General features: G+C 35.7%; 1 protein-coding gene across 1 annotated transcript; it reads left to right on the top strand.

Annotated features, from left to right (window-relative positions):
* The first annotated feature begins 13,352 nt into the window (after positions 1–13,352).
* On the top strand, positions 13,353–16,242 carry LOC145066569 (putative polygalacturonase). Its single transcript, XM_079013861.1, has 5 exons — positions 13,353–13,516; positions 14,236–14,553; positions 14,641–14,936; positions 15,047–15,117; positions 15,201–16,242. Exons 1-5 carry the CDS (start codon positions 13,505–13,507, stop codon positions 15,872–15,874), a joined length of 1,371 nt encoding a protein of 456 aa, XP_078869987.1. The 5' UTR covers positions 13,353–13,504; the 3' UTR covers positions 15,875–16,242.
* The last annotated feature ends 8,530 nt before the right edge of the window (positions 16,243–24,772 follow it).

The raw sequence follows: 24,772 nt of genomic DNA on the forward strand, positions 1-24,772 counted from the left end.
ATTAATTAAGAATTAATTTTGTGGCTAAAAGAGATTAATTAAATTTAGGGGACTGGACTGCAATTATTGGATAATTGAGTTATTGGGCTAAGGAATGCTAAAGGAATAAGGGGTGAACGAAATTATGATGGAAGCCCATCATATTTTCGTCCATGGTCTTTATCCAAAGGTTCCATGGGCTGCTTAGAGTTTAAGTTGTCCATTAGGGTTTTGACTGAAACCCTAGCAACCCACACAAGTATATAAAGGACCCCTTAGGCCCCAAAAACGTGTGGAACTGACTCTCTAGGGTTTCTAGCCATTTTGAGCAGCCTCTTTCCTTCTCCTCTTCATCCAAGTTGTATATGGTGTTTGTGACTCCATTAGAGGTGCAACATTTGAGGCACTAAGCTTTCTAAGGCCAATCCAAGAAAGGAATTGATTGTTATTGCTATATAACAGTCAAAGGTAATTCTATAAACCCTAATTCAGTTTATAATATGTTAGATCTAAGTTTATTAGTCTTTGATTCAAAGCATGTACAATAGAGAAACCTAGATCCAAGCATTAGAGTTTATATGAGCACATAGGATTGTTCTTATGCCTAAAACCCATCAGTGGTATCAGAACCTTGATTGGTTTCAGTTGTATGTGATGCTATGTTGAATTATTTACTAAAAAACGATTTTTTGGCCTCTGCCCGACCTGACACGGCGAGTCAGTGGATGAACTCGGCGAGTCTGTCTGACTCGGCAAGTCCAGGGGTCAGACAGAGGGATTTTCGGGTTTTGGCTGCTGTTTTGACTTGGATTTGATGCCTAATTCGTTTTTTAAAGTTAAAATCCGGTTTTTATCTTAAATTAGTGATTATCCTTACCAAAACAATAGATAATTTCAAATCTTTTAAATATTGGTTGTTTATGTGATAAATATGGATTATTTAAAGTTATTTGGTAATTATCTAATGACTAAAATAAGATTAGGTCAAATGTAGATAATTATGAAATTAATTGTTTAATTTGAATTATTTGTTATTTGATCCCTAATGTTTTGAAATGTTTCAAAACTTTCCCTCAAGTTTTGGAATTTAAAAGTTGATTATAAGTTTAATTTTGAAATGTTAAATTCTAAAACCCTAGTAATTTGAAAAGTTCGAATCACACCCTTATGGTTTTGTTAATTAATTAAAGTGTATAATTAAAAGTGATTTAATAAACCCATAAAGTTTTTGGTTTACATTTAATTAAATTAAAAGTATAATTTACTAAGTTAAACCACCTAGTATTTTAAAAGTGTAAAATACACCCTATACTATATATAACATTAAAAGTCTAGTATTATATATGAGTAAACAGTCAGTCTTACCGTTAGTAGGCCTCATTCACGAAGCTGGTCTATAAGGGGTGTTTAAGGAAATTGCCTATAAAATGGCGATTGAATGGGTATCCACTCTTACCCACCGCACTCTTGACTAGTGGAGGGTCGTTAGCCGAACGGGTAGGATAGGACAGAAACCTTCCATTATAAGTATAATGAATTACAAAGTAACTAAATGCTTTTTCAAATTCCCAAATCATAGTTACTTTAGAAAAAATGTGAAATTGTATGCTAATCCATAGAATTACACTTCGTACCCCTATCAAACGTTAGTGGAGCGTGTGTGGTTAACCAGCACACTAATTTGGGGATGATATTGGTAGCGAAGGGTGACTCGATGTTTGTCATAGATCAATGGAGCATGTGTGGCTAACCGGCACATTGATTAGGTGATTGTAGCATTGGGTGCACCACGTGATTCGTATGGTTATTCACACCTTATTTGTGATCCTCGGTATCCCAGTCACAAATAGTAGGGCATAATCGAGATTAAACATGCCATTGAAAAGTTCAACGAATCTCAAAAGATCTAGGAGTTTCAATTCATTTAAACCTTAATCTTCCTTTTCATTTTTCATGGTGGAAATTGGTAAATCGTCATTTACCTACCTTCAAATATTCTGCAACTAGATTACGCCATCCCTCTTCTAGGTTGTAAAGTATTGTGTTGGATCCTAGCTTGATGTTTCATTTGGGTGTTACATCAAGAATTCTAATCAACATAACTTGAATTTTCTCCCGTTTTGTAAATGTCTGAATCTTCTTACAATGGTCTTCCCAAATCCTTTGGAACAAGCTTTCCAAATGAAGATGACGTTCCGAGATACGATCAAGGAAATGAGAGTCATGCTTCACTTCCTCCACCTCCTCCAATTGTTCTCCCTGACCCACAAGTTCAAAGGCTTGAAAAGTACAAGCTCACCCAAGCCCTTTTGGCAAGTAAACACGAAGATGGGAAACCTGTGTGTGCACATGTCTTAGAGATGAAGTCACACATTGATAGGTTAAACATGTTGGGTGTCGAGATTTCAAGCGAGTTGGCTGCTGACTAGGTTCTTCAGTCACTTCCTGAATCATATAGTGAGTTCGTTAGAGAGTACTATATGATGGATCACAACGTGACCCTCATTAATCTCACCTATTTGCTTATAGTCGCTGAATCAGCAATGACTTGGCGTGCTGGTCAAGCAAATTTGTCCGGTGAATCAAACTCCCAAACTTCAATGGACACTGGAAACATTGGAAGTCCAGAAAGAACTAAGTATGTGATTGTCCGATGTGCTGTGCCAAAGGAGTCCATTTGCTTTTATTGCCAAGAGAAGGGGCATTGGAGACGAAACAGCCCTAACTACCTTAGAGATCTAAGAGATAGGAGAGTCAAGACGTATGGCTCTACTTCAGGTAAAATCCATTATCTAACTCTTTTGAGTTCCTATTCTAGATTCTTAATACATGATGTGATAAGATTACATTTTGATGTTTTGTAGGATCGAAGAAAAGAGAGGAAGCTTGAGGGAAGAAGAGAGTTGAATCTAATCATGAAGAAATGGATTTCGATCGCATTACTTGAAGAATGGATTCTTGAGCTACTATTTGGAGTTAGAATAGATTGTTAAGAAATATGTAATAACATAGTTTTTCAATTGAATTGCATTGTAAGGACAAATTTTTTCCGCAATAAAATGAATTTTGATTTTATCTTATTTGTTTATCCTTGCAATGAAATATATGAAAAATTGATGTTTGTGTACTTCTATTATTAGCAAAATGGATTTGATTCTTAATTATGTTATTTGTGGAAATATCAAAAGTTTACCAAATAGGGAGAGTTTCTCATCGCCCAAGTTTCAATTGGACAGAAACTTGGAATCATGCAATGTGTATTGTATGATGAATGAAAAACTTTCACATTTGGGAAACTTAGACTAATTCTTTGGCAAAGTGTCAATTGAAGGACAAGGAGATCGAGTACACAAGGTTATGCGTTGATCAAGCCCACCACAAGAGTGACAAAGATATTCGTCATGATTTACTAAAGTTTAGTAAATATGATTATACTTATAAGATTAAGTGTAATTCTGAGTTGATTGAAAGAGTTTCAATGAATAGTAGAACGAATAAAGAAGAATCAAGTAGGCAGAAAGATAAAATTTTCTCTTTTCTAAGAAGAAGGGAGAGTACCTTTTATTGTGTTTTATGATGAAGTCTTAATGATTAAGAACCATATCTCAATTGATCCTCTAAGTGAGTCTTAGTGCATTTGCATGTCTAAGAAGAGGAATCGAGAGTTGTAGAAATGGTTAAATCAAAGAGTCAATCATACTTCGTTCCAGTATCAAGTCTTAGAGTCATACTCCAAGATTGTGATATTGAGTGACAAGTCTTAAGTAGGTTTATAACACTCATCAAATGTGGAATTTGGAAAAGTTTTCTTATTCTTGCACATTAGAAATTGGTAAGTTGTGATGTCTTGGATAAGACAAAGACCAACTAGGACCAATTTGTGAAGTGTTTTGTCTTGATAAGAACTACACTAACTCTTGAATATTTGCTTTGTCAAGAAATGTTTCTTGACAAGAGAATCTTATATGTCAAGGAGTCAGTGGGAGTCTTAATGGTCTTGAAAGGTTTCAAGAACAAATCAAGAATATACCTTATCGATCATCACTAGCACACGACTTGAGGTTTGCAACCTATCGTGCTGACATTATTTTGTTTTTGTGTCATTCCAATTGAGTTAATTGCGTATGTGAGTTCTGTGAGTTCTCATTTGAATACATACTAGAGCCTTAGTCAATGGAAAGTACATTGATATGTAAGGACAAGTTACTAAACTACTTGGAAGATATGGTGGGCACTCGTGTTACCATAAGGCAAGAAATCAAGATTAAGAAAGTTCAGTCCATATGAGTTTGGATTTGTCGCAAACCTTGGTTTTGGCAAATTCACATGGATAGGAACTCATACACCATAAAATCTAAGTGTCATAAGATTCCCTCCTTCATGAAAATGACTGTGAGGAAATGCTTTCACTAAGAGAGATTTTAAGAAGACAGCGATTGTGAAAATTGTATTCTCAAATTCGATTATGGTTACGGCATCCCTTTCCATAGTTCGAATTGTGAGATTTGGCAATTAGTTTCAACATTTGGAACTTAGTAACATAAGTTTTGAATTGTTTAAACACACATATGAGCTATCTAAGGCAAAGGTGTATAAGGTTAAGAAGCTTCGATAAAGGCTTATCGAAGCATCTGGTATTAGAAATATGAATATCAGAAATTCAATAGGCATTGTTTTTTGGAAGTTCATTTGTTTATTGAATACATGTCAAAGCTAGTGGGAGCATAAGTGTTATGCTTATATGATAATAATCATCATAATAGTGGGAGCATAAGTGTTATGCTTGTATGATTATTATGGCAAGTATTGCAATTTGGCAATATTAATTATAGAAAAACAAAGATTCAATATTCAAAGTTGCATGGTTGAAAAGTTGTTTTGCTATAATTAAGGGAGAGAATATTATACTTCGTTTCAAAATCTAAAGCTTAGATTGAGAAATTTTAATATTTTTAGTCAAAGGATACATTGTGTGTTCTCAAATTTCGATTATGATTACGGCATCCCTCTTCATAGTTCAAATTGTGAGAACATGACACATAAAATATTATGGCAAACGATTGGTAAAGTATCATATCTTTATGTAAGACATTATGCATCGTGTCCCATACGCTTCGGGTATAGGATCGATTGCAAATGCTATAATATTTTACCATTCTAAAATTTTCCAAATGTCTAGCGCATTAAGAGGGAAAAAGGACTAGAATTGGTTTTGACTAAAATAATTAAACAACTATCAAAGGATGATCCAAAGTTCGCTGAGGATTGGTCGCTTGTGAGTAGTTGGAAGTATGGTATTGGATGGACCATATCGACATTATTATGAATAGATAAGATTCTATTAAGAATGAGTTGTCATATGGCAAATGTGGAAATGTTTCCATATTGGGAGTTGGATATTGAGATTTTATGCCTAGATTAGAAACTTTTATGCAGGAAGGATGTTCAAATGAATGTACTTTGAATGTGAGACTTCTCGTCTATGGAATTGTCTTGTAACAATGTCCGACAGAGTACTTCATAATTTCATTAGCCAAATCTTGGTGACTTTTGTGCTATGACTTTACGAAAGGATCGTTGCATAAGATGTTAGAATCTAGCATATTCTAATAGTAGCAAAGAACCTTGTGTTCTTACACTAATGATAAGGATTGGGAATTGTGAAATGAGCATCATTGAAAAGGTTTTTTAATTAATCTATTTCATAAAGTAAGGACCATAGGAAACATAGTGTGCATGCTTTATGCATGGGATAGCTATTGTTGTAATTTGAGTAATAAGTTGTTTTTCTGAAACAATAAACGATAATAATGAGTAATCAATATGGTGGATAAATAGAAGTGTTTTATTTACTCTCACAAGTTTGAGGCCATATAGGATTAAGTATTATTGTTATGTTTCAATTTGCATGTTTTGACTTCCAGAATAACTAGGTTATTCAAACATCCACAGTCGGTCACACGTTGGAAGTAAGTATGAAGGAAGACTGTCATGAAGAGTTTGTAGATTGTCTGAAAGGTTTAGACATAGCACAAGTTTGCTGCAGAGATCATGAGTTCTTTGATAAGATTAGAGTATTGGACTAAACCCACGCTCACTTGGATCACTTCATGGTTTTATCACGAGTGATTAGTGAGACGATAATATTGTATATTCTTGAAACCGAGACATGTGAGTTGTTATTTGTTGGTCGGTTGCACATTGATAATAAGTAAACGCACCAGTAACTTGGTGTTATAAAACTTATTGTTGTGTGTGATTCGATCAGTAAATGCAAGCGAGCATTTGAGTCGAAGTTTATCCATTCCTTTTACCCAGAGTGGGATAAAAGCGATATCTGTGGGCCTCTCGATGATTTAGTGATGACACCTAAGCGCTTGGCCAAGCCGGGACTAAGTTGATGTGTTCAATTGTAGTCTGTTGTCAGTCGTTATAAATCGGAAGTCGGGAAACAGTATAGAGAGAATGATTGAAATTCATGTCTTTTGTCTATACGATATCTTGAGAATGGCGGAATATATAATCCCTTATCTAGAGGACACGCTATCTGATAAGATCAGAGTTGACAACGGCTTTTGAAAGCTACGATTGCTAATTAGGTTCTGAAGTCATACGGAAAATAGTTATTAGACTTATCCAAGTGGGAGACTGTTGGATCAGTGTCTAAGTCCATAACTATTTTGGTATGTACTTGACCCGATTATGAGCATGGTCCTTTTGGGTTGCCTTCACCATGGCAATATGTAGGATGAATTAAGGAGAGAAAGGTTTAAATATGATTTATTAATATATTATGAGAATAATATATTAAAGGAGAAATCATATTGTTTAATTAATATTAGTCAAGAATTAATTTTGTGGCTAAAAGAGATTAATTAAATTTAGGGGACTGGACTGCAATTATTGGATAATTGAGTTATTGGGCTAAGGAATGCTAAAGGAATAAGGAGTGAATGAAATTATGATGGAAGCCCATCATATTTTCGTCCATGGTCTTTATCCAAAGGTTCCATGGGCTGCTTAGAGTTTAAGTTGTCCATTAGGGTTTTAACTGAAACCCTAGCAACCCACACAAGTATATAAAGGACCCCTTAGGCCCCAAAAACGTGTGGAACTGACTCTCTAGGGTTTCTAGCCGTTTTGAGCAGCCTCTTTCCTTCTCTTCTTCATCCAAGTTGTATATGGTGTTTGTGACTCCATTAGAGGTGCAGCATTTGAGGCACTAAGCTTTCTAAGGCCAATCCAAGCAAGGAATTGATTGTTATTGCTATATAACAGTCAAAGGTAATTCTATAAACCCTAATTTAGTTTATAATATGTTAGATCTAAGTTTATTAGTCTTGGATTCAAAGTATGTACAATAGAGAAACCTAGATCCAAGCATTAGGGTTTGTATGAGCACATAGGATTGTTCTTATGCCTAAAACCCATCAGTTCTTATGGCTAAAACCCATAAGAGACAACAGCGAGGCTCGGATGCGAGGTGTCGGATTGGACGCGCGTCGGCTTCAAATTGGTCCAGCATTTCGGACACCTGTGTGACACGCATCGCTCCTCGGACGTGCCACGAATCCGATGATGCAACTGCTTCGGACGAGGGACGTGGCCAATTCCGGACCATGCATGCGAGGAGGGCGACGTGGCCGAAGCTGAGCCCTACGATTCTTCTCGGTTTTCGCATTTATTTCGATTTTTGTGTCCCGAGCTTCTAAAATCCATAACTTTCGCATACGAGCTCCGTTTTCGACGTTCTTTATATGCACGCGTAGGCGGGAATATATTCTACAACTTTTATTTAGACTTCATTGGCTACTTTTGAATTTATTTTTAATATTATTATTTTTAACAGACCGGGACAGGAAAATCCGTTAAAAATTCATAACTTCTTCATCCGACGTCCGTTTTCGTCAGACTTTTTACCGTTGTACTAAAAATGACGAGACCTTGTGTTCTTACACTAATGATAAGGATTGGGAATTGTGAAATGAGCATCATTGAAAAGGTTTTTCAATTAATTTATTTCACAAAGTAAGGACCATAGGAAACATAGTGTGCATGCTTTATGCATGGGATAGCTATTGTTGTAATTTGAGTAATAAGTTGTTTTTCTGAAACAATAAACGATAATAATGAGTAATCAATATGGTGGTTAAATAGAAGTGTTTTATTTACTCTCACAAGTTTGAGGCCATATAGGATTAAGTATTATTGTTATGTTTCAACCTTCGATTCTCGTTTAGGTTGTATCGGCTAAATATCGCTCGATCTAAAATTCGAGTTTTTAGTTGTCTATTGTTAATCCGAAACTTAGAAAAATCATAACTTCCTCATACGAAGTCAGATTTTGGCGTTCTTTTTATCGAACTTCTCGGTTTAACGAATACTATGACTTTCATTTAGATTACTAAGGCTAAAAAGTAGTTTATCAAAAACTCACTTTTTACGTCATTCGGCGCCATGCCGGTTTTGTCGCAAATCTTTGATTGATCATAACTTCTTCATTATAACTCAGATTCCGACGAAGTTTTCGCCTACAAGTTTCTAACGAGATTATCTACAATTTTCAATAACAAAATTTTACTTATTCCAAAATTTATATTTTCGTTAAATTTTACCATTTGACATTTGATTGGAATCTCATAAGACTTGCAATATTTTCAGGGTGATTCTAAACATAATTTTACTTCATTTCTAGTAAAAACCATCCGTTAGAACTCAACATTCAAATTCACATAATATTTCGTAATATTATTTATTACAAAACATGATTTCAAAACGTCTATGTTACAGTGACGCTGTATAATCATTTATGATTATACCAGGCCTGTCGCGTCGGTACGCCGAAGGCATAGAGTGGCAGATGTGAAATATGTGGCTGAGGTTCATTCTCAAGATCTCTATTTTATTTTTAATCTCAACGGGATATGTATGTATGTATATATATATATATATATATATATATATATATATATATATATATATATATATATATATATATATATATATATAGTTCAGGTTCATTTGAGACCTTGCTAATTTTGTGAGACCATAAGACCAAATCTAAAAATAATTTTAAAATGCAAAATAAAAAGAAAAACTAAAAATTCTTTTTTTAACTATTATTTTCGGAACTTTAATTACCTAACAAAATAAAAAAGTAAAGAAAAATTACCGTTTTTTTGAAAAATACGTGAAATATTCTAATAGAATATTACACTGTAAATATTGTAATGTGAATTTTAGAATGTTAGAATATTCTACTAGATTTCTCAGATATATAGAATATTCTAATATTCTATTGGAATATGTAAAAAAAATGTATTTATTTATTGATTTATTTTTTATTTTTTTGGTACTTTTTTTTTTACTTTTTTTGGAAAATATACATTACGAAAATAACATTTGAAAAAATAATTCAAAAATTTTCAATTATTTTGCATTAAATTTTTTCTGTATATTAATTGAGTGGTTAGGATTGCGTCTCACGGTCTCACAAAATTAAACCGTCTCAAATGAATCTAACCATATATATATATATATATATATATATATATATATATATATATATATATATATATATATATATATATATAGGACAATTTGGTAAATAATTTCAAAAAGAATTGAAAACCCGCCAACATATATATATATATATATATATATATAGGGTTAGGTTCATTTGAGACCACTTATATTTTGTGAGACCATGAGACGCATTTGTTTATTTTTTTTTAGTTAATTCATGTTCCGAAAATAATATTTAAAAAAAGAATTTTTTGATTTTTCCATTTATTTTGCATTTTAAAATTATTTTTAGAATATGTACAGTGTAATATTCTATTTAGAATATTTCACGTATTTTTCAAAAAAAATAGAATTTTTTTTTATTTTTTTTAATTTTTTTTAATTTTTTTTAGTTAATTCAAGTTCCGAAAATAATATTTAAAAAATTTTTTTTTTAGATTTTTCCATTTATTTTGCATTTTAAAATTATTTTTTAGAATATGTCAGTGAAATATTCTATTTAGAATATTTCACGTATTTTTCAAAAAAAAAACGGATTTTTTTTATATTTTTTTAATATTTTTTTTAGTTAATTCAAGTTCCGAAAATAACATTTAAAAAAAGAATTTTTGGATTTTTCCATTTATTTTGCATTTTAAAATTATTTTTAGATTTGGTCTCACGGTCTTACAAAATTAGAATGGTCTCAAATGAACCTGAATATATATATATATATATATATATATATATATATATATATATATATATATATATATATATATATATATATATATGGATTCAATAATGAAGCATAATTTTTAAAGAACAATTAACCAAAAAAACAATCATGAGCATCGAAAATCCAAAGGATCAACGGTTAAAGAAAGGGTTATATATATATATATATATATATATATATATATATATATATATATATATATATATATTTTTTGATACGCATCAGATCACAGCAAAAAACCTATTTTGTATTTTTAATAATTTTTTAATTTTAGGAAATTTTTTTATAGAAAAAACAAATATATCAAAATTAATGATTTTTCGTCCATTTCATTAATTAGATATGAGCCAACAAGCAACAAGCTTGACCTTAACGTCTTCTCAAACTATATATATGTTGATTGATGTGGTAAATCACATTTTTTTTCAATTAGTCTATTTTATGAACATGCAGTAGAAATAGAAATACTTATAATTTATATCTAAGTTCAAGGTGAGTTAGGTTCTGGAACCAATTCAAACCGATCTGGAACCGAAAAAATGAGAACCAAATTTATGGATACGGAGGAATCAAGAACCAAACCGAATTACATATTCGTTTTCCTATATTATTCAGTTTGATTTGAGGCCCGAAACCGAAAAACCGAGAACCAAATTTATGGATATCGAGAAACTGAAAATCAAACTAGCGGCGGAGTCATGATCAAAATAAAGAGGAGTAAATGGGTATCCACAATTTTTTTCAGAAAAAAAAAATACATTACTGGAAAAAAAATCGAAAAAAATTATAATACTGAAATTTTTTGATGGAAATCCCAGGCTATCCCGCACCTAGTTCCTAGTTCCGCCTATAAACCAAACAAAATATAAAATCGGTTCCGATCAATCTGGTTCCAGCCTATTTTTGTCACCCTAAATTTAAGTTGTCGATTTTCCCAATAATAATATTGAGAAATGAAATGAAACATAAAAGGAAGGGTAAGAATGAGGGGCAAATGGGTAAATTAGGGGGTTGAGAGAATAATTTGCATATGAAGAAACAAACAAGGAGGGAGCACAAATACAAGGTGGGATCCATCAAATGACACCACACAAAGAGTGAGAGGGCTCCCCTGTGATCTGGCAAAAGTGACCGAGCCAGCCTAGCCATTTGATTAATTGGCGTGATTGGGTCCCATGCACCTCAACCACATGCCAATACTCCTCTCCTCTCTTCTCTTCCTACTGGATCCCATTAGATTACCAACACAACTCATTTCATAAAAAACATTCTTCTATCATATTATATGCTTTTACACTTGACAATAATAATATAATATATACAATAAATCAATTTTACCTGTTCACCTTTAATTTAGGATTGGTCAAAAAAAACATCCAATTGCATATCAGGAATACCAACTATTAGTATATTTTCTTTTACCAAAATATTCTACTTATTATATCACAATTGATAAAATTACCATATTTATTTATAATATTTGTTAATATATAATGTTAAACATTGATTTTGCTGATATTAGTCAAAATCTTTTGTTAACATATATGTATAATCATGGTCCTAAATAATATTTTATTTACAAATAATTGAAATTAAGTAACTATATCCAATTAATTTAAGTTAAATGTGAAAGTAGGAATTATTGGCATGACTTTAGTAAGTTAATTGCTTGGTGACAATCACTCAGGATCCCTTCCAATTCTATGTGTCGGCAATTACAAACGTTTGAATCATCCCCATTTATAGCAGTTTAACGTGCACTTCTTCAATCATGGATTAAAATAAATTGGCTTTCCTAAATAACTTGATTCAATTTCGGTTTAATTACTCAGGCGCTTTATAAAATTAAAATGTACTACATTATTTAAAACTCAACATTCTTTTTTGTCAGGCGCATTATAAAATATACTACAAATTTATAATCTTATTATAATATATTTGTATAAATAAAATTTTACATACAAGCAATTCTACATAAGAAAAAAAAAATCAAATTACAGATTTTTTTAATTTTTAATTTTTAATTTTTTTTTTACTTTGATGTACATGGTTAAAGCTTTTATTTTAAACAAATTTCATAATCAAAAATTAGTTTAAGTCATTTTTAGTATTTGACTTTTGTAGAAAAAAAAAGCTACAAAGAAAAACTATACCTATCATTTTAGCTTTGTGTTTTGTCATTTTATACATTTTAAAAATAAACTAACATTTTATCTTACGTTATTACACAAATAAAAACTATAATTTTCAAACTTTTAATTAGTTTTGTAAAACATATCTTACATTTACTTCTGTCAAACACTTCAAAACAAATAAATATACAACTTCTAATGTTCAACTACCAACTATAATATTTTTGACATACTTCTTAATTGATAAAGTTATATGTACATCATACATATATGATATATAAATGTCATACAACATGAATTGGATTGAAACAAACCAACCCAAAAAACAAACATAATGAAAACAAAAAACAAACTAGTTGAGTTGATTGACACAAGTTCGATTGTGAACAAATTGGATCCCATATGGAGTTCTAATTTGTATGCAAGATTGAGGCGCTGTTTGTTTTTTCGAAACGAAAATATCTTAAGTCTGCGGACCACCTCTGCAATCCTCTGTAGCAGAAGATGTGGAACAAAATGCTGCATCATTTAATAAAAAAATTGTTTGTTTTTTAACTGCTACAGTAAGTTAAAATAAGGCGTGAAAAGGTTTGAAGCAGTTGGTTTAGTGTTGCGTTACGCAGCACACGCGCAACAATAAGTGATTTGAAGGGATTTTTTAGAAAAAACAAACAGCACCCTAGAAGATTTTGTTATAATTAAAATTTAATTCTTTTATATGCTCATAATTTATCGGTTTATATTGGTTTTGGTGAGCAAGAAGATAATACATATTATATCTATTAAGACAAATAAGCGATTAAATAAATAAAATTAGATAATACATATTAGTCATAAAAGCTTATTAGTTATTATTATGGTTTCGTATATAAATTAATGAAAATATAAAAAAGAAAAAAAGAAAAAAGAAAAAAGAAAAAAGAAAAAACTTAGAAGAAGAACAAGAAGTAGCTGTCTTTTATTGTATTAGTGCTGTCGTTTTCTATTACCATACGTTTCTATTTCTTTGTTTTGGGTTTAGTCACTTAATGGGCATCAATCTCATCGTCACCATCATCCTACAATCACTCTTCCTCCTCTCCAGATTCTCTCCTTCTTCTTCTTCTTCTTCTTCTTCTTCCTCTTCTTCTTCAATCGCCACTCGCCACCCATGAAGAGGCTAGTAAGTACGTTGTTTCCTTTTAGTTTTTATATTTTTTCTGTTTTAAATCTCACAAATTACTCAATTTAAATGCTTCTCAGTTCTGATCTGTGTGTTTTCTTTCTCTATCTTTCCCTCGATTTCGATTTGAATTCCAATTTTATGATTCCGTTTCCCCATTTTTTGTTTAGGTTTTCTTGTTTCTTGATTTGAGGTTTTTTGTTTTTTTCGTTGGGATAATTCAAGTCTGATTCTGATAATCAAATTCATAGGCAAAGCCGGATCTGATCTTAAAATTTCTTCACTTGTCTCTACATTTTCACTCAGTTTGCCCACATTGATCTCTAAAGTACCAAAATTTAGATTGGTTTGTTGTTTGTCAACAAAAGGGTAAAATAAATTAAGCATCTTTGGATTTACGTCATTATTTGCTGTGTTAGATGCTGATTAAAGCAATGGTTTCTTCTTTGAAGACAAAGCAAAGGTTAAAATTGATTTGAACACATTAACAAACCCAGTTTGATTTGATCACGCAATGTGCTCTGAAGTCTGATCTATCCTTTTTCGTTAATTTTCTTATAAATTTGGGACTTTCTCTTGAAAACATCGTATATGTTTTGCCAAAAGTGGTAAAAAAAATTGGCACTAAAAAGACAATTTCTGCAATTCTCTTGAAGTAAAAACACTGTTGCATAGTTGGATCTTTCTTTACCTTTTTCTTTTGGTCTTTTTTTTTTCAGGTGGGATTGCTTTTGCTTGTAGCAGTAAGTAATGCTATTGAAGTCTACAGAAGTGTAGAAGAAGGCGAATGCAATTCCGAAAGACATTTGATTCCTCGACCTCATAGCGTTTCAATTTTAGAATTTGGCGCAGTTGCGGATGGAAAAACGTTAAATACAGTCGCCTTTCAAAATGCAATCTTTTATCTCAAATCCTTCACCGATAAAGGCGGCGCTCAGCTGTATGTTCCCTCCGGCAAATGGCTCACCGGAAGTTTCAACCTTACTAGTCATCTCACTCTCTTCCTCGAAAAAGACGCTGTCATTCTTGCATCACAGGTTCAGTTTCCACATTCATTTGATTCTATTTTCCCCTATTTTAACGATTTCTTTTGATATTCATGTTATGGATTTGACTCTTTGTAGGATATTGATCATTGGAAGGTTATTGACCCCTTACCTTCTTATGGTCGTGGTATGGATCTCCCCGGTCAAAGATACCGGAGTTTAATCACCGGTGAAAATCTCAGCGACGTTGTCATTACAGGGGATAATGGAACGATTGATGGGCAAGGTTCTATATGGTGGAATAGTTTCGATTCCAATACTTTGAATCACAGTCGTCCTCATATTGTTGAGTTTATCAACTCCAAAGATATTGTTATTTCGAATATAACCTTCTTAAATTCCCCTGCCTTTACTATTCATCCAGTATATTGCAGGTATTTTTTATTTTTTATTTTTTTTTTTTTTTTTAATTACTTTCACAAATCTTTATCAGACTATTGAAACTCAGAAGGATTTAATCATAAAAAAATTATGTAATTTGCAGTAATGTTCTTGTTCAAAATATAACGGCGCTGTCTCCAGCTGAGTCGCCTTACACAAGTGGCATCGTTCCAGGTACCCTTTTCAATCTAATTTTTTTTTTTAATATTTTTAATGTGGTGATGGTATTAATTAATTATTAAAATGTGAAATTTCAGATTCTTCTGATAGTGTTTGCATTGAAAATAGCAACATTACAATGGGTCACGATGCGATTTCACTAAAAAGTGGTTGGGATGAATATGGAATCACATACGGAAAGCCAACTACAAATGTTCACATTAAAGGTGTTCGATTACAGTCTTTTAAAGGGTCGGCTTTGGCTATAGGGAGTGAAATGTCGGGTGGAATCTCTCAAATACTTGTGGAAAACGTAAAATTACACGATTCCGTCGCCGGAATCGCGATTCTAACGTCGAAAGGGCGAGGCGGTTACATCAAAGGAATCGTGGTTTCTGATGTTGATTTTGAAAACGTTGTTTTGGCGATTAAGTTATCCGGTGATTCCGATTCTCATCCCGATGATAAGTATAATCCGGATGCCGTTCCGGTGGTAGAAGGAATCACATTTAAGAACATGGTCGGAATTAATATTACAGCAGCCGGGATTCTTTCAGGGATTGTTGAATCCCCGTTTACTTCAATCTGTCTTTTGAATCTCTCTCTTGAATTGAACCCTGAATTATCGTCATCTTCTTCACCATGGACATGTTCTTATGTATCTGGTTTTTCTGAAAACGTGTCTCCATTACCTTGTCTTGAACTCCAAATGATTCCATTGAATTCTTCGGTTTGCTTTTCAAATTCACATAATCTTGTTGATGTTCTATGAGTTATAAACATTCAAAATCATTATCATTTGTTGGTGGAACATGTGGAATGAGGATCATATCGTGTTCTGCTTAATTTGTTAAAGTCGGATGAGAAATCTTTCTTTGATTCTGATGCTACTGCTTGCTTAGATTCAAGCGTACAAGTTCTGGAAGCAGTAATTAAAGATGAATTCTTTCGAAGGTCTGGTTTGTGTACAGCCTTGTTTCGTTTATTTTAATGTGTAAGAAAAGTTTTGTAGTGGCTTTTTCTTATACGTCTCTTATTCTCATTCATCATGTTATTCTTCTCGTATTTTTATTTTTCTTTGACTGCATTCCGAATGTAAATTTCATTATTGGGTTTCGAATTAAAGATTGTTAAATGTTAGGACGAGTTGCAAAAAAAAAGTTGTAAACGTTTTTGTTTCATGCTTACAAGTTTATCGTGATTTTAGTTGATTTTAATGTGTTTTAAGAACGTGAAATTGCAAATGGAAAATAAAAAAAACGTGAGAAGTAAGAAATTTTTAAACGGAACATAATGATTGGGAACTGGTTATTTGGTTTTGTTTTGTTGTATTGCAATTAATCATAGTTGTTATGATTTGTTAATTTCCAAAAATAGAAAGTAATAATAGAGGGTTGTTTAGAGAAACATCTAAAAGACCTGCTTAAATGTGTTCAAAACGTCACCTGTACAGATGTGTCCAAGTTATTGGAATGATGGACCACATGACATGCTGTTTTTTCTTAGCTTATACTTTCACTTCGTAAGGTTTGTAAAAACGGAAACTTTCTGATTATAGAAAAACATTTTTATGGATGTTATAACTATACAAATTAAGTCATCTGAAATGCTTGTTTCATTGAATATTATAACCCACAATCCAATGAAACTATTCATTTCGTCATGTCACTGATTTAAGACAATGGACTCTCATTAGTTGTGAATGAGTCGATTTTAATTGTGTTTTATTACAAGTTTGTTAATTGGTCAAATCAAAATAAATATCAAAAAGAGCGAGTCAAAACTTGAGTTTGTTGATTGGTCAAATCAAAATAAATAGCTAAAAGATAACTGGTCAAAACTTGTCCGAAACATATTTCAGATACATTCCTCTTCAAGTTTCCTTATTCAAAAAACTAAATCGTTTGCTGTAATAACATGCAAGTTATTTATTGGAAATCAATATATCAACCATGTTATACACGCAAGTACAAAAAGAACTAATTTTAAACTGTTATCCAACCTCTCAATATTACCCTTCTTACTTATTTAAAACTAATTTTTTAGATGAATACTTCTTTGTCTGTGAGAGGTACTGTACTACATTGATTATGTTTTTAGAATAGCAATAAAGCAGTGGGAAAACATGATTTCCAAACTAGGGATGCTGAAATACGAATGGGGTAGGCGTCACATGGGAGACCTGTTCTGCTTCTGTCCAAAAAAATGGATAGCTTTGTGTTTGAATGCAGTTTTGTGTTTATATATATATATATATATATATATATATATATATATATATATATATATATATATATATATATATATATATATATATATATATATATATATATATATATATATATATATATACTAGGTTACAACCCATGGAAACCACGGGTAAAATATTTATATTATTAAATTAAACCCATGGAAACCTCAAGAAATGCACCAAGCTCTAAATCAAAATCGATTACAAACATATCAACGAAAAATATAAGATAAAAGATGAAGAAGGAATTACCATGAAAAGTATTCGAAAGTGAGATGAGAGAGTAGAGAAAGTATGAAAACAGAAGTAGAGAAAAGATTTAGAAATTACCTCTTGCAATTTCTAAACCAAATCCAATAGCTACGCTATAGTAGAAAAGACCTATAAATGACAGAGGACTTTAGATGGAGGATGGAGAGGTTAAAAAAGAAAAGGCAACAGAGGCGATTTGAATCCTAAATATCAAACAAAGTTGACCAAAGTTTTTGTTCCTCGTAAATTTGCCACTATTATGAATGAAAAAAAAACATTGATTTGGTTCCTGATTTGCAGGGTTACCAGGGTTATCAAATTAAAAAATATAATTTAAATTATAATTTCCATAAAATCAGGGATCACGTAGATACTTCCGAGATATTCCTAATTAAACGTCTCATAATCAACATAATTACTTTTTAAAAATTAAAAATTATGAGGTAAAATTATGTGGAAAAATATGAAGGGCATTTTTTGCAATTCACTTTCAAAATTTATAGATTGAGGAGATGCCACATGGCATAAATGGATTCTTTTATTAGAGAGAAGATATATATATATATATATATATATATATATATATATATATATATATATATATATATATATATATATATATATATATATAGGGGTTAGGTTATTTTGTTTTCACTATCTATTGTGTGCCTGTATGATTGATTCTGGACCAATCATTTTAGTTATTTTAAGAAAGTAATTAATGCATATTACATGTTGAAAATATAATGGGTATTAATTACATCTTCAACATTTAATATGCATTAATTAGTTTCTTAAAATAACAAAAATGATTGGTCCAGAATCAATCATAGAGGCACACAATAAATAGTGAAAACATTAGAACCTAACTCTCTCTCTCTCTCTCTCTCTCTCTCTATATATATATATATATATATATATATATATATATATATATATATATATATATATATATATATATATATATATATATATATATATATATATATATATATATATATAAATGGGAAAGTAATAGAAATGTGTTTTCCAACAAAACATGTTTCTTTAAATTATGATAATCATTACTTTAATATATGTAAAAACATAGTTTTTTTTTGTTTTTTATTTTATTTTTAAGAAGCTATTTTTATCGAAAAATGATTTTAAATATACCAAAATTCATGATTTTTTATTCTCTACAAATAGACATCCATATTGATATAGTTTTAAGAATATATATATATATATATATATATATATATATATATATATATATATATATATATATATATATTGTAACACCAAGAATTTAAAAATAATTTTTCACATTTATTAAAGATAACTTCATTTAATATTCATAAAAACATCAGTGTTTGTAATTCATTTCATAACGTATATAAAATCCCCAAGATCACATAATATAAAAACCCCGCGTGTGTGCACTGATCAGGCCGGCGCCTTCCCGCGATCCTCACTAGTACCTGAAACAATTAACACCAACACTGTAAGCATAAAGCTTAGTGAGTTCCCCAAAATACTATACAACACATATTAGCCACTCGAGGCTATAACTCTGTGGGTCCGTGCACCCATACTCTGTGAACCCTCAGGTTCTAACTCTGTACACAAGCATAGCATAAATCACATAGAAGAATGCAATGCAACACATAACATACATAGCATACAAATACTCTATCATATAACCCTGGTTACCTACTCAAGGTAAAGTATAGTGAGAAGACTCACCTCGCGTGTCTCGATATCTCACAACCTGGGAATCCCTCGTGCCCGATTCTCCGAGCTCTAATCCTCCTATAACATCATAATGTCCCTAGTTAACACTCTATATCTCTAATGTTGACTATCCCTAAGAAGTCAACACAGGTCCACTCTGGTCAACGATCAACGGTCAACGGTCAACTTTGACCGGACTCGGCGAGTGCTAGGGCGACTCGGCGAGTCTAGACGTCCTCACCAATTCTCTAAAATTCCCTTTCTACTCGTCGAGTATCTCCCCTGACTCGACGAGTTCCTCCTGGGAGAATCGCGGGGCCACCCCGACTCAACTCGCCGAGTCTGAAGAACAACTCGACGAGTCCCAGTTAATCTTCAAGCTACTCGCCGAGTCTGTTCATTGGACTCGGCGAGTCCAAGCCATGCAACCGCTCAAACTGCTTTCTAAGGTCAGAACTGCTCCGACTATTCATAGGTCTGGCCTTCCTAGTCTGATTCATCACGTAAGGCCCTCATTTCGGTGCTCATAATACACCCCATGACTCATAATTAACATTTTGACCTAAGGCATAAGGATTCCAATCCAAAACCTCCATTGATTCACGAAATGCTCAGGCATGGGACATTCTGGACTTCCAAAGATCCTAATACAGGGTTCCAATCGTTGGGGGACCAAGGTAACACTCAATCTAGCCACAAAAGGGTTCAATAAACCCTAAATCCATATACACATCAATCATAGAAGGATGAAATTCGAAATATTACCTGAATAATGTGTTCTCTGTGTCCCCAATTCTCAGAACGTGGCTTCCCTTGTTGATCCCTTAACCAAGTCTTCTCTTCCTTGCAAAACAACACTTCCAAAATCAACAATGGTCTTCTACCTTGCTCCAGATGCTCACAAACGACTTAGGGTTTCTCTCAGAGGACTAGGGTGAATAATGACGGCCATAAAGTCCCTCATATACGTCCCAAACCTGAGCGGTTAGGGTTTTCGCTAAACAGCGCAGACTCGCCGAGTCCATATCCGGACTCGTCGAGTCCAGTCGCGAACCCGCGGCCAGATCCGCGATCCTACTCGGCGAGTCTAGGCTCCAACTTGCCGAGTCCCCTCTTAAAACACCCAAAAACATAAATATAACGATACCTGGAATTCCGGGTTGTTACAACTCTCCCCCACTAGGACTAGACTTCACCCTCGAAGTCTCACTCTGCCAATAGCTCCGGATGCTGCTCCCGCATCTCACGCTCCGGCTCCCAGGTCAGTTCCGATCCCTTCCGGTGCTGCCACTGAACTAACACTAGAGGTATCTCCTTATTCCTCAGAATCTTGATCTTCCGATCTCTAATGGCCACTGGTCTCTCGGCATAATTCAGGCTCGCATCCACCTGAATATCCTCTAATGGAACCACTGCCGACTCATCGGCTATACACTTTCTCAATTGTGACACATGAAAAGTGTCGTGGATCTGACTCAATTCCGCTGGCAACTCTAAACGGTAGGCCACCCGACCTACCCTCGCAATCACACGAAAAGGCCCAATATACCGGGGCCCCAACTTGCCCCTCTTCCTGAATCGAATCACTCCTTTCCAAGGAGAGACTTTCAGGAGTACGAAGTCGCCGACCTGAAACTCAAGCTCGGACCGGTGTCTGTCTGCATAACTTTTCTGTCGACTCTGGGCGGTCAATAACCTCTGTCTAACCTGCTGAATCTGCTCTGTCGTCTGAAGCACGATCTCTGTACTGCCCATCACTCTCTGTCCCACCTCTCCCCAACAAATGGGGGTCCGACATCTCCTACCATACAACAGCTCAAAGGGTGGCATACCAATGCTCGAATGATGGCTGTTGTTGTAGGAAAACTCTGCCAAGGGTAAATACGCATCCCAGCTACCCCCAAAATCCAACACACACGCCCGAAGCATGTCCTCGAGCGTCTGAATCGTTCGTTCACTTTGACCGTCTATCTGGGGATGATATGCGGTACTAAAATGCAATCTGGTACCCAATTCCTCATGAAATTTCTTCCAGAACCTAGAAGTGAAACGCACATCACGATCTGAAACAATCGAGATCGGCACCCCATGCCGAGATACTACTTCTCTCACATACACCTTTGCCAATTTCTCTGCTGAAGAACTCTCACTAATGGCAAGGAAGTGAGCGCTCTTCGTCAGTCTGTCTACAATCACCCAAATTGCATTAACTCCTCTGGCAGTCCTCGGCAATTTGGTGATGAAGTCCATAGTGATCTGTTCCCACTTCCATTCGGGAACCTCCAATGGCTGCAACTTGCCATGTGGTCTCTGGTGCTCGGCCTTAACCCTACGGCAAGTTAAGCACCTCTCGACAAACCACGCAACATCCCTCTTCATGCAGGGCCACCAATATTCTCTCCTCAAATACAAATACATCTTTGTAGCCCCGGGATGGATCGAGAATTTCGATCGATGTGCCTCCTCCATCAAAGTAGTACGCGTACCGCCCACAAACGGTACCCAGATCCGACCCTGAAAGGTCATCAACCCTCGATCATCAGTAACGAACTCTGAAACCAACCCAACGACCCGTTCCCTCTTCTGCATCTCCGGTTGCATAGCTTCAGACTGTGCCCCACGAATGGCATCCAGTACTGGAGCTATCACGGTCAACCTCAAACATACATTTCGTAGTGGAGTGCTCTCCCCCTTACGGCTCAACGCATCTGCTACCACATTAGCTTTGCCCGGGTGGTACAGGATCTCGCAATCATAATCCTTGACCACATCCAACCACCTCCTCTGACGCATGTTTAGGTTGGGCTGGTCCATCAAGTACTTCAAACTCTTATGGTCAGTGTATATCGTGCAACGAACTCCATACAAGTAATTATGCCAAATCTTGAGGGCGAACAGTACTGCCCCCAGCTCTAGATCATGTGTGGGATATCTCGTCTCGTGAGGCTTCAGCTGCCTCGATGCATATGCTATTACATGTCCTCTTTGCATCAGTACTGCGCCCAACCCCGAAATAGATGCATCGCAATAAACTATAAAATCCTCCATCCCTTCTGGGAGAGCTAACACCGGGGCTTCGCACAATCTCTGGCGAAGTGTCTCAAAAGAGGTCTGCTGCTCGGGTCCCCATGAGAATGCAACCCCCTTACGGGTCAATCTAGTAAGTGGCACTGCAATTCTGGAGAAGTCCTTAATAAATCTCCGATAGTACCCTGCCAATCCAAGGAAACTCCTGATCTCAGAGGGTGACTTCGGCACCTCCCAACTCATCACCGCCTCAACCTTGGCCGGGTCGACCAATATCCCTTCTTGATTAACAACATGTCCTAGGAATTGGACCTCCCGCAACCAGAAGTCATTCTTGGAGAACTTTGCATAAAGCTTCTCCGATCTCAACACCCCAAGGACCTCCCTCAAATGTTCCTCATGTTGCTCTCTAGATCTCGAATACACCAAAATATCATCGATAAATACAATCACTGACCGATCCAACATCGGCCTACATACCCTGTTCATGAGATCCATGAATACCGCCGGGGCGTTGGTGAGCCCAAAAGGCATCACCACAAACTCATAATGCCCATATCGCGTCCTGAATGCTGTCTTCTGAACGTCCTCATCCCGCACTTTCACTTGATGATATCCCGACCTCAAGTCAATCTTGGAAAACCAAGATGCTCCCTGCAACTGATCAAATAAATCGTCGATCCTCGGTAATGGGTAACGGTTCTTGACCGTCAGCTTGTTCAACTCCCGGTAATCGATGCACATCTGGTGTGAACCATCTTTCTTCTTGACGAACAGAATAGGTGCTCCCCACGGCGAGCTGCTCGGTCGAATGAATCCCTTTCCCAGCAACTCCTGAAGCTGCGAGGATAACTCTTGCATCTCTGGAGGTGCAAGACGATAAGGCACCTTAGCAACAGGCGCGGCCCCCGGAATCGAATCAATACCAAATTCCACTTGCCTCACAGGAGGTACTCCCGGCAGCTCCTCGGGAAAGACATCTGGAAACTCACGCACCACCGGTACCTCCTCAACTGAACTCGGTCTCTCGGAAGTCGCTCGTGTATCCATCACATACGCCACAAAACCCTTACAGCCCTGATGTAGACACTGCCTCGCTCTGGCGGCCGAACAAAAGGCTGATCCCGGACGCGTACCCTCGCCGTACACCGAAAGAACTCCCCCACTAGGGTTTCGTATAGTCACCAGCTGACGCTCGCAGTCGATGACTGCGTTGAATCGGCTCAACCAGTCCATGCCCACAATGACACAGACATCACCCATCGCGATAGGAATTAGGTCAATCGGAAACTCAACCCCAAAAATCTCTAACACACATCCCCGGAAAACTCCCGTGGCACAAATCACTCTATCATCAGCTATGGAAACTCTCAGAGGCCGACTCAATGCCTCACGACTAGCACTGATATGCTAACTAAAGGCCAGAGATACAAAAGACCGACTCGCACCCGAGTCAAATAACACTAAAGCAGGCACAGAATTCACAAGGAAGGTACCTACGCATAACCTAATATAAGCATAATATTTCAACATCAATATAAATATATGAAAGGAAACGTACCAGCCACCACATCGGGCGCAGCACGGACTTCCTCCGCAGTCAGCTGGAAGGCTCTCCCTCGAGCTCTCGGTGCCTCGATCTTCATAGGCCGACTCTCTGTAGCTCTGATGGCGGCAGGAGCAGGTCCCTGAGGTGCTCCGCGCAGCTGCGGACACTCAGCCTTGCGGTGTCCAGTTTGGTTGCAGTGAAAGCACACTGCAAATCCCTTGGGGCAGTCCTTGGCCATGTGCCCCTCCTTGCCACATTTGTAACAAGACCCTGCTCGGCAAACTCCGTCGTGCCCCTTGCCACACTTTCCGCAAGTGCGGCCCTTCTGGCTCCCTGGTCTGGGATCAGCAGGCTTGGCCTGCTTGGCGGCCGGTTGCGACTGTGCCGGTCGTCGATCCCTCCCCTGAGACTCCGCCTCCTCCCTGGCCTGAGTCTCAAGCTCGATCTCCCTCTTCCGGGCATTTGCCTGAAGTTCGGAAAATGTCCGGTACGAGGAGTTTGCAGCAAACTCCCGAATATCCCGCCTCAAGACACTCAAGTAGCGGCTCATACGTGCCTGCTCAGTGGGCACGTGCTCAGGGCAGAACATCGCCCTCTCGTGGAACATCCTCGTGATTGCTGTAACAGACTCAGTACCCTGCTTGAGGGTCAGAAACTCCTGTGCTAAACGCTCCCTCTCCACCTGGGGAACGTACTCATCTCGAAACATGGTGGTGAACCTCTCCCAGGTCACCGCAGCAAGCTCGGCCAGCGTATAATGCGCCGTTACAAACTTCCACCAGTCCTTCGCTCCCAAGCGAAGCTGGTTCAGCGCAAATCGAACCTTCAAATGCTCAGGAGACGAGCAAGTGAAGAAGCACCCATCAATATCAGAT

The sequence above is a fragment of the Lactuca serriola genome, chromosome 8, assembly GCF_051521515.1.
Source record: "Lactuca serriola cultivar US96UC23 chromosome 8, Lser_US96UC23_V15, whole genome shotgun sequence".
NCBI classification, from domain to species: Eukaryota; Viridiplantae; Streptophyta; class Magnoliopsida; order Asterales; family Asteraceae; genus Lactuca; species Lactuca serriola.